Here is a 17,025-nt window from a genome sequence, read left to right on the forward strand (position 1 = left end):
GGATATAGGTCTTTTCGTTTCAGATTTATAGTAAGGTTTCCAATTTTAAACGAATTTGGATGATATTACCTTTGAATAATGAATTTAGATGATATTATCTTTTGAATGACTATGAATTTGAATGATAAAATTGAGAATGGATGTTTATTTTATATAGTATTATTTTTTATACAATTATATGTATAATATATAAATCATATATATAAAATAAAAATTTAATCCTATAAGGTTTCGCCTCACGCCTCACGCCTCATGCCTTATGCCTAGGCTGGGCTTCACCTCCGACGTCTCGCCCACGCCTCGCGCTTTTAATACATTGGTTGGAACACATTTTATCAATATATCAAATTGCCATGTAAGCTATTAAATTTGACATCTGCTTTGGATGCGGTTATAAATTTATCCAAAGGATTCCGTACATCATTTTAACACGAGTTTCAGTAGTTAGTTCCATCTCTCTGAATCTCTCTCCTCTTACTGCAGGCGGGAAACTGATAGTTGGGAGCAAAACCCTCCCTCCCTCCTAAAATCCCCAACCCTAATCCACCCAAACCCACAAACCCCCCAGAGAGATTTAGAGAGAGAGCAAAAGCGAGAAAGCCCCCCTCTTTGCTCTCTCTCCATGGCAGTTCCCCTCAAGCACCAAAACGACGACGCCTCAACCGACATCCACGCCTCCACGCCCCTCCGCTACCTATCTCTGAACCACGTCTATTCCGCCACCTCTCCTTGCGTCAGCGCCAGCGGGTCCTCCAACGTCATGTCCAAGAAGGTCAAAGCTCGCAAGCTCGACGACTTCGACGATGGCGAAGCCGGCGATCAGAATCTTCAGAAGCCCTCTCCCAAACCCTCATTTGTCAATGTCTACTCCCGCCGGGCCAAGCGGCCTCGTCATTGCTCCTCCTTCTTCGATGCTTTGCGTGCCCGGAATGAGCCGCCGGCGGTGAAGATTGAGGCGGTCGATGATGTCGATGGTGAATTCGAGAGGATTTCGGAGACCAAGAAGAAGAGAAACATCGGCTTTAACGAGTTACTCAAATTGGGGGTTGATTCTAGTGTTCTGTCTAATTTGGAGGGTCCTCGGTTGAGGGATTCTCGTAGCAATCCGAAACTCGATGGCAGTAAAAAAGGAGAGAAATTGGGCCTCAAGAAGCGGAATTCTTCTTCTAACTGTGAGAAAATTCTTTCGGATTCGCCTTCTGTGAAGAAATGGGTCGGGTATGTGTTAGTTTAGGGTTCCAATTATTTATCTTTTTGTTATTTGGTCGAAAGGGTTTCTCTTATATGTTTGAATGATTATTGGGAGAGTGTTAAGGGTTGATTTTCAACAGGTTGAGTTTCAAAGATGTCGATCCCAAAACTTTTATTGGATTAGAATGCAAGGCAAGCTCTCTGTAAGCTCTTTTTGACAATTGTTATAGTTTTGATCTTTATTTGAGTATGTGAGGAGCATAGCATTGCTGTGCTTGTCGCAAAATTCTGAACGTTTGCTTTGTTGAGTACAGGTCTATTGGCCATTGGATGCTGATTGGTATTCGGGTCGCATTGTGGGTTACAACTCTGACACTAATAGACATCATGTATTGCTCTATCATATTCGTCCCATCTGATTTTGTTTAATCATTTTTATGTTCAGAGCGCCTGAGACAATTTGTGAAACTTAAGGCATGAAAACTTGTTGGAGCCATAATTTATGGATTTTGCAATGTAGGTTGAATATGAAGATGCTGATGAGGAGGATTTGCTTCTATCAAGCGAGAGAATCAAGTTTTATATCTCTCGAGAAGAAATGGAAAGTTTGAGTTTGAGTTGCAGTCCAAAGAGTACAAACAGTGATGTCTATGATTATAATGAAATGGTTGTGTTGGCTGCGAGTTTGGATGACTGCCAAGAACTAGAGCCTGGGGATATCGTATGGGCCAAGCTTACTGGTGTGTGATTATCTACTCTTTTGATTTTGTTCTAACTTGTTATTATATTTCTTATGGCTTGAGTGAGAGGATGGTCATATATGATAACAAATCACAAGGTAATCCCTTTGCATTGGAAAAAAAAAATTGTTTCTTGGGCCTTTCAGGCACACATATTAGATGGTTTGTCCTAGATGAATCAGAGGCTCCTCTGTAGATAGTAGGTACCAGTTTTTTCTTAAGAGTATGTTTTCTAATTTCCAATTAATGTAAGGTTTAGTGGACGAAAACAGGAGTTAAGTGATCTTTGGCCCGACTGAACATGGTCTATGTTTGTTTATGGTTTAGGAGCAGCATTGGGGCTCTGATTGTGTTAGGCCTGAGTGGTTCCTTGCCTTCTGATGTTAACCACTGTAGAGTTAATGTTAATTATCCCTGCGTTTTCTTAATATATATTTGTTTTTGTGGATAAGAACACAAACTTTTATTGAAAAGAAAGAAAGGAAAGAGTCAACGGTGTTCATCAAAATCAGAATCATGAAATAAATATCATATCGCATTGATTGAACTCAAAACTAGGTTGGAATTGTTAACAGTGAAGTATCCAATTATCTGCATAATCTAATTTCTATTGCTTTGTTTTTGAGTGAAAGCATAAAACTATGGCTATTAGATCATTTCGTCTTCCCTGACTGTTGTCTGATTTAATATAAAGACAATAGGTTTTTTGAATCATAGATACAAATATTCAGTTACATGTGTTGTGAGTTTCTTCCACTGTTATGCATCTATTTTTTATTCCTTTGAGCTCGCACCAACTGATGATTTCAATTATTGGATTTCACACAAGCTTCTATCAACTGCTGTAGTGCAGGTTATGCTATGTGGCCAGCAGTTGTGGTGGATGAATCCCTTATTGGTGATCGTAAAGGCTTAAGCAAAACTTTGGGAGGAATATCAGTTCCAGTGCAGTTTTTTGGTACCCATGACTTTGCAAGGTAATTCTTTGACATCTAAGGAACTTTTATCTATATTTTGTGCACTTAATTGCATATTATACCTGAATTTTCCATTTTTAACGTGACATCATTTTTTACTGTTGTTATCTATACAGGATTAAAGTGAAACAAGCAATCTCATTTCTCAAAGGACTTCTTTCTTCATTCCATTTGAAGTGCAAGAAGCCTGGATTCATGAAAAGCTTGGAAGAAGCAAAAATGTAATCTTATGTAATTTTTTACAATACCTTTTAATTTCTTCATGGTGCTAAACTCGTAAATTTAATCAATTTATAATCATGCAATTGTTCTCATTTGTTAATGTAACCTGCTTAAAATGTTCTCATTTGTTAATCACGTGTCCATCGCAAATTGGGCATCTTGAGATTATTGTAGTTTTGACCCTATCTGTACACGCTTTGATACGTTGTGCAAGTATATAATGACCTAATAGGCTAGGAGGCAAGTTTTGATGAGACTGTGTGTACTCACTCTAATTAATATTTATGCACAAAACAATTATGTGTTTGAAACATTATTATGCATGCTTTTAGACTTGGAGTCTATGAGATTTAAATGAGTAATTTTTTAATATGTGCATCCATCACCCTACATAGCTTTAAGTAGTAATGACTGCATTGAGTTTTTTTCTTATATTTATGTAATTTCTTGTGTTTGTAGTTTGTACCCATTCAAATTATCCCAATCATTTGTATGATACAGGGTTTAACCTGATTAAATTTCTTTCTCAGTGCAGTATGAAGACCTTTTAGTTATTGCATAACTGGGTAATCTTTTGTTTTCATCAGGTATCTCAATGAACAAAAGCTTCCAAGAAGAATGCTACGGCTGCAAAACGGAATTAACATTGATGAATGTGAAAGTATAAGTGGAGAGGATGAAGTGAGTGCAGATTCTGATGAAGGATGTTTTGATGATGCAGGGATTCCGAGGACACTGGATTACCTTGGAACTTCTCCATTTGTGATCGGAGATTTGCAGATAATAAACCTAGGTAATTCTTTATACTCTTGTACTTCTTTGTTGACATTATATAATATAATCTGGATGGTTCCCATGCATTGTCCACATTTTGATGTTATAATTGTTGAACGCATTTTGATTCTTCAAAGCTAGATTTTCTGAATCCCAACTGTGTGAGGAACCGCTACTAGTTTTGTAGCCAAATTTGTACCTTCCCCCCATCAAAGGGAGGGAAGGTATTGGGTTTAATCCATGCTGAGCCCTGGGGGGAGGGGGATTGGGAGAGGGAATGTTATTTTCCATTTTGTAGGCTCCACTTCTTGAGGAAAACAATGTATGAGAAAAGGTTGCCCCATCCTGATTGCCAACATTTTTTTTCTTTTCTGTTTTTAGTATTTAATTGATTTAGAGATGTTCAGACAAGAAATTATGGATTAATTTCAATAGTTTCTATAAAATTATTCTTTAAGATCGGGTAGTTCATAGAAATTACTTAATAACTGGTAGTTTATTAATTATTGACTTCTGTATAAAGAATTATATCCAATTAACTTCTGGTATTTTATTAATTATGACATTGTTAACTTCTGTATATAGAATTATAAAATATTAAACCTTTTTTGTCCTGATTTGAATTTATCCTCGAGTGAAGGATAAAGAATGTTATGGGTAGGAAATTTAGTAGAGAGGAATGAAGTTTTGGTTGGAAAGTGGCTGTTGGGGATTCAAAGCAGAATTGACTTCCCTTTGGTGTGATGTAATGGATGGGCTCCAGAGATTGTGGCTAGAGGCTCTAGTTAGTGTCCATGGACAGATATTTCTAAGGCGTTTCTGTCTTTTGCATCACCCTGCAGTTTTGGGAATAGGGTTGGGGTGGTCTTATTCTTTATCCTCATCTCTATAGATTTTCATTGATATTTTGTAAGGTGTAAATTTGTCTTTGTTTCCTCTTAGTTGGGATCTTGGGTTTCTAAGATATCTTAATGAACATGAATGAGAGTGCTCCAGTCTTGACTGTCAGACCTTGAAACGGTCTTGCTGGTCCTAAATAGAGTTGATAAGAGAATTTGGAGGCTTGAGTCATCAGGGAATTTTCGTGCAAGTCCGTTTCCAGGTACCTTTTGGATATCTTACTCTACCTAATTTCATACCCTCCCTTGTCATATGGAAAACTGAAGTATCTACTAATGTATGGGTGTTGGCTTGGCTAATCACTCTCGGGAAAAGTAATAATTGTACATGGTCTTAAGAAGGCGTCCTTCATTCTATTTCTCCCTACTGGTGTGTCATGTGTAGGAAGGATGCTGAAAGGTTGGATCATCTACTAGTGATGTCAAATTATTCTTTGATTGAAATAATAGAGAATAGGAGTGTTTCAAGGACGTTTCCATTGAGGAGCTGGGTTGTTTATAGGGTGGAGTTTGTTTTAGTCTTCTTTGCGGTAATCTACCGTATCAAAGCCTAGAGAGTTATCTTCTTCTTTTTTCTGTTATTTGTTCTGTTTGAAGAGCAGGTGTTCTGTAATATACAGGCTTCTCAGTTGTGGACTCCACTTTTCTTGTACCTTTTATATCTTAATAAAGGTTTCTGTTTCCTATGTATAAGAAATAAATATTTCCAGTTGGTTCTTGAGACTTCCATTCTACTCAGCACCATCTATAAGAAAGTATATCCAGTTGGTTCTTGAGGCTTCCATTCTACTCACCACCATATGGAATTTTCTTGCAGGAAAGATTGTCAGAGACTCGGAATGTTTTCAGGATGAGAAATACATTTGGCCTGAAGGTTATACTGCCTTGAGGAAATTTACTTCAATTACAGGTGGGACTCTCTCTTTTATATAGGCAGCTTTTCATACTAAAGTTATTCTTTTTATTTATGTTAAGGCCAATGTTATTGCAGTGATATTAGTCTTGTAACAATCTCGCTTCTGATAAGTTTTTGGATCAGATCCAAGTGTACTTGCCTTATATAAGATGGAGGTGTTGAGAGATACCGAATCAAATATTCGACCTCTCTTCAAAGTGACAATTGATAGAGGAGAGCAGGTTAGGCTTTCTCCAGTTACAATTTTGAGTGCATTTGATGGTATGTGATTGTCTCTTTGAGTTCCTTCACCAGGTTATCAGTTTGTACCTCAATAATTTACTTGTATTCTTATTGTTTCATATGTTATTAATCACTTTTGATATCTCAGACGTCGAGTAAGACTCGATTGCATGTATAATATATGCTGCGTATAGGTCTAGCTCAGAGCAACAACTTTACCGGAGTTGATGACTCGTGTGCCATCTGGTAATCCCATTTTAGCAGAGACAGATTGTTGGGTAGTATTTGGGATTGGAAATTTGCACCCATGGATTACCACTGTTTCCCTTGAAGATTTTTCATTTGTGCTTTTTATTCTCCTCCGCACTTTCTTATAGGCCTAGCTCAGAGTAACAACTTTACCAGATAGGTTGATGACTCTGAATTCGAAATTGTTGCTTCTTGCCTTCTTGTCTTCCAAAAAGGCTCAGTTCCTGGATCACTTTGATACTGAATATTGGATCTTACATTTCTCAAAATCTAAAATCAATTTAGGTGGTTAGTGTCCGTGTACTTCTTTTCCCGATGTGTAATTATTTGTGTATAGCTTCACCACCTGTTAAGCTGTACTTATACCTCTTACTTCCACGGGGGTTTTTTTGCTGATAATCTTCTTGAATTATATAGTAAATGCACTTATGTTTTATTCGTAATGTATATAGGCATCTGATCAACAGTTAAGTAACTTATCATTGCTTAGTTTAAACTTAATCCCCTAAATATGGTCTACAATTACAATCCAGAATACATATTTATTTACAATTCAGAATACATATCCACTTGCAATGACAGCAGTGTATGCTCTCTTTCTAATTATGGTGCACTGCCTAGGTAGTACGTAATAAAAGGACGTTGTCTTGTTATATGTTTCATCTTCTATTTTGTGATTCCTTAGTTGAGTACAGGAGTATGTTGCACAAAAAAGTATCTGGAATGAATATCTGCCGATGTTGTTGTGTTATTTATTTTCCTTTCCGCTCATCTCTTCCAGTTCAAAGGATCTACACCATCAGCTTGCTGGAATAAAATATACAAAAGGATAAGGAAAGCACAAAACACTTCATTTGATGGCTCTAATGGCAATGCTGAAGGCAGATTGGAAGGGACCTATAAATCTGGTTCTCATATGTTTGGTTTCTCTATACCAGAAGTTGCTAAACTTATTCAGGTATGTAAGCTGAGTTGTGCATTAGCACTACTAAGTTTCTACTACCGTTATATTTGTGAATAAAATGTGAACCTTTTATTTTTCATTTTTTTCTTGGGCTTTGATGCCTATTTTTATTTATTTGTTCCGTCAAGATCAAGTATTTATTTTATTTTTGTAATAACGATTGTTATAACTTTTAATTTTTAAGCATGTTCAACTGTTTAGTACTGTACCTCTCTAATGAGTAGTATCAAAGTAAGGATTGGGAATCTGGGCGAACTACTGTACTCTTGGGTTGGATATAGAATAAATGCCATGTCAACCGTGAAGATATATTATAAATTGTATATGCATGTGTTTGCTTGTATATATGCATTTGTGCGCACACATGTAATTTCAGATCAATATTCTTCTTTATTATATCATTTTTACAATATACTTATCTGTTGAAAATGTGGAATCTTTTCTGTTGCTTAGTTAATGGTTCTTGACTAGTAGTTGTTTTGGATACATGTTGTAAATTGTTGAATCCCATTCCATTTTAAGATGCTACACAGCTTTTTCTGCTTCTGCCCTTATTCCTTGATTTCTAGGCCTAATATAAACATTTGGGGTTTTGGCAGAGGTTATCAAAATCCAGGCTTTCTTCAAAATTACCCAAATGCAAGTTAGCCTCTAGGAGATATCGAGATGTTCCTGTTGGTTACAGACCTGTTCGTGTGGATTGGAAGGACCTTGATAAATGCAGTGTTTGCCACATGGATGAGGTAATCTCCAAAAGCTTTTCCACATCATTTTATAACTGACATTCTTTTTTCTGCTGTTCTGCATAATAGTTGTCTGTTGGTTTGCTGTATTTATTTTATCTTGTTTCTTTACTTTAAAAGATTTACTACATATCTATTGTTTCTCTGTCTTTTCCGCTAGTTGCTGTGTTTTATTTTTAAGTGGGAGTTCGTTTAAACTCTTTTCCCTATTGGTTTGCTAATTGGTGTTTTGTTTATAGGAGTATGAAAACAACCTGTTCCTGCAGTGTGACAAATGCAGAATGATGGTAAGGGTCTTTTGGTAGTGGGGATCTCAGTACTGTTAATGGTGGTTAAACTATGAAATTCAAGATAGATTTTGTCATATTCAACCAAATTTCTTTTTCAAGGCTATTTGAAATGCTTCATTCCTACTTTGTCGTGTGTTTGCTGGTCGGTTCCTTTTTTTCATCAGTAGTAATGTTTTGCAGGTCCATGCAAGATGCTATGGAGAATTGGAACCTGTTGGTGGGGTACTATGGTTATGCAACTTATGTCGGCCTGGGGCTCCTGAACCTCTACCACCTTGCTGCCTTTGTCCTGTAATAGGTACTTATAATTCATTAAATCTTTGAACTTTGTGACGCCATGGATTTCACATCATTAAATTATTGAATTGATTTTTGTCCAGGGGGTGCAATGAAGCCTACAACTGACGGGCGCTGGGCTCATCTAGCTTGTGCCATATGGATACCAGGTTCATGAAAATGCAGTTTCCATTTTTGTTCATTGAATGTGTATTTATTTTTCTGTTAATGGTCTGAAAATGTTTCAGAAACCTGCCTATCTGATGTTAAGAGAATGGAGCCAATTGATGGGCTTAGCAGAATCAATAAGGTATTTCCTTGTTCACATTATATGTTTCCACACCACTATGGCTGCCTCCTTTTGTTCGCCCCTCCCCCATTTTCTTTGACGTGTGTCACCTTTTTTATGTTCATCTTGTGAGGATTTGTATGGCAGTGGTCTCATATACTTTTGATTGTTCGGGATCAAAATGGCAAAAAACCACTGTCAAGATATTCCCGCCTCCACTAATCTTCTGTTTTGTAACAGGACCGTTGGAAGCTATTATGTAGTATCTGTGGCGTTTCGTATGGAGCCTGCATTCAAGTAAGTTCATTTATATTCCTATAACAGTAAACTGCTGGTCAATTTGTTGAATTTATAACATGTATCGTGATGTCAAACTGGCTGAATATTTTGTTGCAACCTGCAGGGAAGAAACACTTTGAATGTTTTGTCTTGTCTTTTTGGAAATTCACTGAATGAATGATTCATATTGAGGGATTTCTAGAATATTTTACTTATATTTTGGTCATCAATCTGCTTTATTTTTGAAGAAAAAAGGGTACCTGGTCCAAGTGAAATAATAAACATAATAAATGCTCCGGAGTTGAGTATTTGTTAGAATTTTCTTATGCTAGTAAGCAATCTTCTTTATTCGGTGTTACATTTCTTGGAAAAAAGGGTTAGTCTGTCTTAGAGAAAAATATACTTTTAATCCATTTTAGAATATCATGTGTAAAGGTTAAATTTGTATTCTTTTTGTGCCATACATGATTGTAGCATCTATTTAGAAATTGGTTGGCTTTCATACGCCCTTTACTTATTTTCTATGTTATATCTACCTTCCTATATATATATTATATTATATGCATCTTTGTATCTTCCCTGATTTATTTTTCCTTCTTAACTGTATAAAGTCAAAATTCATTGATAATAACCATCTGATTTTTTTGTCCCTTCCAGTGTTCAAACCATACCTGTTGTGCGGCATATCACCCACTTTGCGCGCGAGCCGCTGGTCTTTGTGTTGAGGTAGTTTTTTTTTTTATTTTTGTTTTTCTCATTTTTACTTGACATTATTGGTTTTTTGTTACTCTTATTTTTTTCAGTAATTTGCTGGATGCATTACTGAATTATTTCGATGGAATTTTTTCCTCAAGTGGTTCTTAATTTGTTCCTATTTATTTTTATTCTATTATTATTACTACGAAGCTTGAGGATGAGGACAGACTACATCTACTGTCTGTGGACGATGATGAAGTAGAGCAGTGCATTCGTCTTCTTTCCTTCTGCAAGAAGCATAGGCAGGCAACAAATGACCGTTCAGCTGCTGATAACCGTATTGGTCGAACCGGGCGCCAGTGCTCAGAATACATTCCACCAACAAATCCATCTGGATGTGCTCGTACGGGTATGTAAATGTATAATCAGTCTACTTTAGATGAAATTTGATAATCCTACTGCAAATTACCTCACAAGTTTGTTTACATTTCTGCGTCGCTTTTGGTACACTTGACAGATATGATGTTATAAATCATATTGTTTCTCCACTTTTTTTTTATTTTTTTTATTTTTTGTATTTTTTGGTTATGTACTGGTTCCAGTCCCCAGGTTATGAGAAGATTTGTCTTTCTTGAAGTATTGGCAGTTCTTGCACAGATGGTCATTGCAATATTGCGTCTTTTTAAGGAAAATTGTACTATGAAGCCATGAGCTGTGGTCATAATTGTTTATTTATTTTTTATTTCTACGATATAGTGTGTCATCCATATTTGAGGTTGCTACCCTTTATTTATTGAAAGAGTCAAAGTTGATTATGATTTAATCTGCTTGTTCGTGTTTTGCATCATGTTCCAAATGAACTTGACTCTATTGTCAGTATGACTTCCTACATATCTTACCATCCCTCATCATCTCTCACTCATTTACTCATTTGGCCTTTGCTGCCACCATCGCTTTATTTCTTTATTCCAGATCATACTGAAAGATGATTAAATGCTTTACGGGATCGATACTTAATTCCATATTTTCCACTGATCTTTTATGTAACTAGTCTTTATTAAACATCGAGTCCAGTGTCATATGCTGTAGGATAATAAACAATTGAGTGCATGTTTATCTGTCCTGTTTAATTAATGAGATTCGGTAGTGTTTGCGATCTTATTTTATGAATGCTCTTATAGTGTATGCACTATTGTTGTACCATATTTGGGCCTCATGATTTAGCCCATGGACTATGTAAAAGGGAAGGGAAACCCTTGTCCTATAAAAGGGATCCCTCACCCTCACTCTAGACTTTAGAGTAAAAACCCTAGCCTCTCTACTCTTTTAAAGGCAACAAGCAGCCTCTATTTACATTGTAACCCACATTTACACAGCCAAACTAGATCTACACCAACATGGATGTAGCCTCAACTCGGGGTAAACCCCGATATGTATCCTTGTGTTCTTATGCTTTTGTGTGATTTACAGTCGGATCTAAGTTGATCCAAAGTCCAACCGATTTTGTGCATAAACAACTATCATTGAATCATTGATTTAGATACTCAGTTTGTTGAATTTATTATTTTGAAATTCATTAATTTTTTGTTGCAATCTCTCAATCCAACCCCTGGGCAGAGCCATACAACTACTTTTGTAGAAGAGGGAGAAAAGAGCCTGAAGCCATAGCTGCTGCATCCTTAAAGCGTTTGTTTGTCGAGAACCAGCCTTATTTAGTTGGTGGTTACAGCCAACACCAATTGTCGAGTAATTCACAGCCTCCGAATGGCTCTAAGTTCTGCTCTAGCCTTCAGAGGCTGAAAGCCTCCCAGCTTGATGCTCCTAATGACATACTTTCTATGGCTGAGAAGTATAAATACATGAGGGACACCTTTCGAAAAAGACTAGCATTTGGTAAGATATAATTTTCTTTCATATGGTTATCCGAGATTTCATTGAAGAAACAGTTAAGAATGTTGTATGTAAATAACAGCTTCTCCTATTTATGTTCACATTGGTTATCTTCACCAATATCCCACCTGGTTCTTTAGATTTGTAATTTATTTTGGTAACAATATTGTGCTGCTAGTTTGAAGCTACTAGTAGATACCTAGGTCTTTCTAGGAGCACGTTGTAACACTTTGAGCTTATATAGTAAATGCATATATAATTTTAAAAATATCTCTCCAATTTAACTCATGTGGCTATTTGTAGACACTTGTTATTCTACTTATCAAACAGTTTCGTGACTGCTATTTTATATTTTCTTTTCTATTTTGAATAGAGAATGTGTATTCTTATATGTTGGTATTCCAAGTTTATTTCTTCGAGTATTTTTCCTGTCATACATATTTTCATGACCTTGGTCGTGTAGGACTGTCACATCATTTAGTGTTATATTTTACTTATTATTCTAAATTTGTCTTTCGGAACTTCTTTTCTTTTAACTACAGGAAAATCGGGAATTCATGGTTTTGGCATCTTTGCAAAGCACCCACATAGAGCAGGGGACATGGTAAAGTAATTTTCTTAGTATATTTTGAACCTGTAAAAGAATACTTTGAATACTGATCATATCTCTTGTAGGTGATTGAATACACAGGCGAACTTGTTAGACCTCCTGTAGCTGACAGGAGGGAGCACTTCATATATAATTCATTGGTGGTAAGTTATGTACTAAAGTCATTGCTGTGCTCATTGGAACTTAGGCTTTATTATTTTTGCATGCATTTTCTGTTGCATGACAAATCACGTCAGAATAGATATCAAAATTGTTCATGGATAATTACTATGCAATCTAGGCTAGATGGAAGTCAATGTTGCCGTCTTCCCTTGAGCGTGCAGGTCTCCAAGTGTAAACCAGTAAAAGTGTCAAACCAATGTGATCTGTAACCTGCAAGTGTAAACTATTAAAATGTCCAACCAATGTGAGCCGTAGTTGTAAGCGCTAGCTGTATTAATAGACTGATACTTTATTTAGGATTAGAACTTCCATAAACTCCCCAAGCTTTAGTGAAAGAGGTTTCTCGAGATTGAAGAATTCCTTTAGCCATGTAATTTTTAATTCTATTTGCATGGAAAAGCAGCTTGGCTAGGTGCATCCTCTCCTAAATTTAAGTCCACTAATCATGCGCTACTATTTTAGATTCCATCATGCTCAACAAAATTTTTAGGGGTTTGCACATAATTCCTAGGGTTGCATCCCAACTTTGGGGGTTTCCTCAAAATTGTTGAATTTTGTTATTGCCCACTTAAGCTATAGGAATGAATATTCATTAAAATCTAGCCCAAATTTATGGAGAATTGAAACAATCAGGCGTATCTATTATGGGTATGTTTGTTACTCGAGTTTTGGATTTTCTAGTATTTGTAAGGTTCTATAGTACTTCATATTTATCTCCCGTTTAGAAACTTTTACATTTGTTGATGCTTGAGTATGAAATGAGAAAGAAATGGCGCTCTAAAGCCTTACCTTTTCCCATGCAGGGGGCTGGGACTTATATGTTCCGGATTGATGATGAACGAGTCATTGATGCCACAAGAGCTGGAAGCATTGCTCACCTAATTAATCACTCTTGTGAAGTGCGTATTAGCCAACCCTTATCTGCTTATTTAGTTTTACTTTTGTGAAGTATTTGTCATCTTGAATTGTCTTTATACTGAACATAATCCAGTAGGAACTGAACTTCACAAGGATGTCCAGAATCAAACTCTCCCGTAAATACATGCCCATCCCCACCCCCACACTTAAAAATCTCCTACTTGTTTCGAAACTTAAAACCCATAAAAATATTGCCAGCACAGCACATCAACCTAGCAACAGGTCTCTTTTCCTCCCTCTAGAAACTTAGGGCACGTTTACTTATTTGGAATGGGAGAAGTCATGAATGAGAATCATACATGGTTGTTCAGGTATGGCATACCTACGTTCAACATGCACTTTTTCATTCATGATAAGTAGACATCCCTTTAGGCTTCTCACAAAGTAATGCATCACAAAGAGTCAAAATGTAGATTGATTTGATATCGTTTTCATTTAATAAACAAGCTAAATGTGTAAACGTAAGAAATTATGGGAGAATGATGCCTCTCTTTGATACATAATGAGTTAATGAAAGAATTTAGTGATGAGAAGTTTTCCTTTTTGTATTGATTCTTTTGGAAACAAAAATTCATCAAGGGAGAGGTGTTTGTTCTCAAGTAACCTCGTATAACATTTGACACACGGGTTTGTTGCCATTTCAGGTGTGGAAATCATAAAATTTATATTTTTAAATTGTGTACACTTTTGCAATTACTAAGTTTAAATTGGATGGGTTCTGTACAAGCTTTTTATTTGTTTATTTAACTTTGTACTTACTCACCTTTACCTTTGTTGTGTGCAGCCAAATTGCTACTCAAGAGTCATTAGTGTTAATAATGATGAGCATATAATTATATTTGCAAAGAGAGACATTAAACGATGGGAAGAACTTACATATGATTATAGGTTATCCTCGATTCTTGTTGTATGCAATTTTTCTTTATTATTTCATTCCATGGGCTAACGTTCTTATTATCGCAGATTCTTTTCAATAGATGAACAACTGGCATGTTGTTGTGGTTTCCCTAGATGTCGGGGGGTGGTTAATGATGTTGAATCCAAAGAGCGAGCAAGCAAGCTTTGTGCCCCTCGCAGCGAGTTAATAGATTGGAGTGGAGAATGATACAAGGTAGGTGAATTGTAAGTGTGTTAACTAAGGTGAATAGTAAGATAGGTAACCAGTAGTGCACTTTCTAAAATATTGCACAAGTACATTATGAAATATAAGGTTCAGCACGGAAGGTGTCAGTCTCTTAGGTACTTTTTGGTTAACTTAGGTTCCTACAACGGACCATTAATCAGGTAGGGAAGCCTGTTTAGTTTCGGGTTTCACACAATTTTGTTTTCAGGCATACCCGACCATGTGTAATAAAATTGGAAGTAGGGTTGCTGTAAAGTTAATAGAAGTTGTATTTCTTGGTACACAACTAAATAAACACAATAAGTTTCAATATTTTGGTATCTGCTCGCTCTTTCTCGTCTGTATTTATCTCATCGCTGTCAATTATCATGACTGATTTGGATTGATAATTGTTTTCCTTGTGCTGATCGTTCCCTCAATTTTTGTTTGTGCAGAAATTGTCTTCTTGTAAAATGTGTTCAGTTGAGATCCGGAGGATGCAGATTTCTCCCAACAATCTGCTATACCTTTTTATCTCTCAAGGCAGATAGGGTTGTGGAGTCCCCCGTTCTCTTGTTTTTACTTGACAAAAAACCGTGCGATTCAGCTATCCGTTTTTCCTCAGGCTGATCCTCCTCTTGGTTCGCGCATGTAAATTTGAAGACGTCATTGAGAGATCCATAGCTGATGCAGTACAAGCTAACAAGGATACAAACGTAAACCCCAGAAGAACATTGTTTTGGAAATCTGAAGGGTGTAATTTGATTAATTCTTGAATGTGTATTACAACAGAAGCGGAAAGGCTTAATAAACTTACCCAGTCCTGGGGAAGTTCAGGGGTCTTAGGGAAATTGAAGTGGACATAAATTGGGCGGAAAACTAAAAGTTTGATTTTTATTACAAACTTCCAAACGCTGCTTGTGACATAAATTGGGCGGAAAACTAAAAGTTTGATTTTTATTACAAGCTTTCAAACGCTGCTTTGGGGTATAACTGATCTCGGATGGTTAAAATTTATTATGTCACGGCAAAGCGGTGAGCTTGCAACGGAAAGGTATTGTGCATCCGAAACGAAGTTCGAACGTCAAATCTACTCGACCATTTGTTTTATATTAGTACTTTCCACTTCTCAAGATTTCGACATCAGTTTGTGGTTGGGCAATAATACAGCGACTCAAGGCAGTACCAAACAATCGCCACAAAGTAATCTAGAAATGGCTCAAGAACTTGGTGCCTCGATCATAAGTTAGACTTAAGCTACTTCATGCAATCGAACCACTTTCCTAGAAAGCAGTTCGGCCATGTTTGATGCATCAGCGATCTTCTTGCAAGCAATGAAGTAAGCCATCTTGGAGAACCTGTCATCCAACAAAAACAGAATCCACACCTCGTTGCGTACGAGGCAACCCGAGCACAAAGTCCATAGCCATATCCTTCTAAATGTTGTTGGGAACATGCGAATGCATGCAAAAACCAGTGTTTTAACTTGTCCCTTAGAAACCTTACAAGTATAACATTTTCGTACAATTGCTTCAATGTCCCGCTTTAACCGTGGCCAAAAATATATTTCCTTTACACTTGCTATTGTTTTATCACAATCCAGGTGATTGATAGCAAATTTCACCGTCTATGCAAATAGGGTCAAAATCACATGAAACACTTGCAAGAATACAAGGATGTTGTAGTATGGATGCTCATGTAAGGTCATTCTCCTCAATGGCTATTTTAATAATTTATGCAAAAACAATTCCTAATCAACTTCTTAAAATTAAAAATTGAGAGAAGAGATTTTGATTTTGGGTAATATTAAAAACGAATTTTAAATAAAAAAAACAAATATGATAAAAGAAAAGAGTTTTAAATACCAATTTATAAAAGCAGTAGGGTTCCACCATCACCTAGCAATCTTATGAATTTTGAAGGTTAGGTTTTCCTAATTTATATTCTACTTGGAACCTCCAACATAGAACTTATATCTAACATGCAACTTGCGACATCCCACTTCGCTCATGGGAGTGGATCCTGTAAGCCTTATATGTATATTTCCATCTCTACATAGCACGAGGCTTTTTGGGAGCTCACTGGCTTCAGATTCCGTAGGAACTTCGAAGTTAAGTGAGTTCATGCGAGAGCAATCCCATGATGGGTGACCCACTGAGAAGTTCTCGTGTGAGTTCCCAGAAACAAAACCATGAGGGTGTGGTAGGGGCCCAAAGCGGACAATATTGTGCTATGGTGGAGTCGAGCCCGGGATGTGGTGGGGGCCCGGGCCGGGATGTGACACAACCCGTCCGGACGTTCGGATCAAATATGAACATGAAAGACTCATTATGCTTTATGAAAACCCTTTGAAAAACCATGCAACGCTTATGACGTGGTGTTCATCTTAAGTGAAATTACAATTATTAATCATAAGAAGTAAGCGTCAATTTCAAGGAACATTCCGATCAAAACTGCATCAAATTACTTTTCTAAAGATCCTAATGGTGATCAGGCATTAAGACAATTAGATAGTTTTAATTACGGTGATCAATAATTCAAAGTATGCATGCAATCAATCATAAGCAATTAAATAAAAATTACATATTCATGCTAAGGCTAAAGGCTTTGCCCTAG

At 36.6% G+C, this 17,025-nt stretch overlaps 1 protein-coding gene across 4 annotated transcripts; it reads left to right on the forward strand.

Annotated features, from left to right (window-relative positions):
* Positions 1–498: 498 nt before the first annotated feature.
* On the forward strand, positions 499–15,399 carry LOC103932078 (histone-lysine N-methyltransferase ATX2). 4 transcript variants are annotated; one of them, XM_048573240.1, is made up of 25 exons: positions 500–1,218; positions 1,332–1,383; positions 1,506–1,580; positions 1,712–1,931; positions 2,785–2,908; positions 3,025–3,129; positions 3,718–3,923; positions 5,621–5,713; positions 5,831–5,940; positions 6,972–7,148; positions 7,754–7,897; positions 8,137–8,184; positions 8,368–8,485; positions 8,568–8,633; positions 8,712–8,773; positions 8,993–9,049; positions 9,689–9,757; positions 9,938–10,136; positions 11,345–11,620; positions 12,160–12,221; positions 12,293–12,370; positions 13,193–13,288; positions 14,092–14,195; positions 14,271–14,418; positions 14,865–15,399. In XM_048573240.1, the coding sequence occupies exons 1-24, from the start codon at positions 623–625 to the stop codon at positions 14,410–14,412; spliced, it is 3,279 nt and encodes a 1,092-aa protein (XP_048429197.1). In that variant the 5' UTR covers positions 500–622; the 3' UTR covers positions 14,413–14,418; positions 14,865–15,399. The 4 variants fall into 4 exon arrangements, with proteins under 4 accessions (XP_048429199.1, XP_048429197.1, XP_048429198.1 ...); XM_048573241.1 differs by having other exon boundaries at positions 501–1,218; positions 5,843–5,940; XM_048573243.1 differs by having other exon boundaries at positions 1,075–1,218; positions 1,332–1,394.
* The last annotated feature ends 1,626 nt before the right edge of the window (positions 15,400–17,025 follow it).

This window comes from the organism of the source record quoted next, unplaced genomic scaffold (genome assembly GCF_019419815.1).
Source record: "Pyrus x bretschneideri cultivar Hongxiangsu unplaced genomic scaffold, Pyrus_bretschneideri_v1 Contig65, whole genome shotgun sequence".
NCBI classification, from domain to species: domain Eukaryota; kingdom Viridiplantae; phylum Streptophyta; class Magnoliopsida; order Rosales; family Rosaceae; genus Pyrus; species Pyrus x bretschneideri.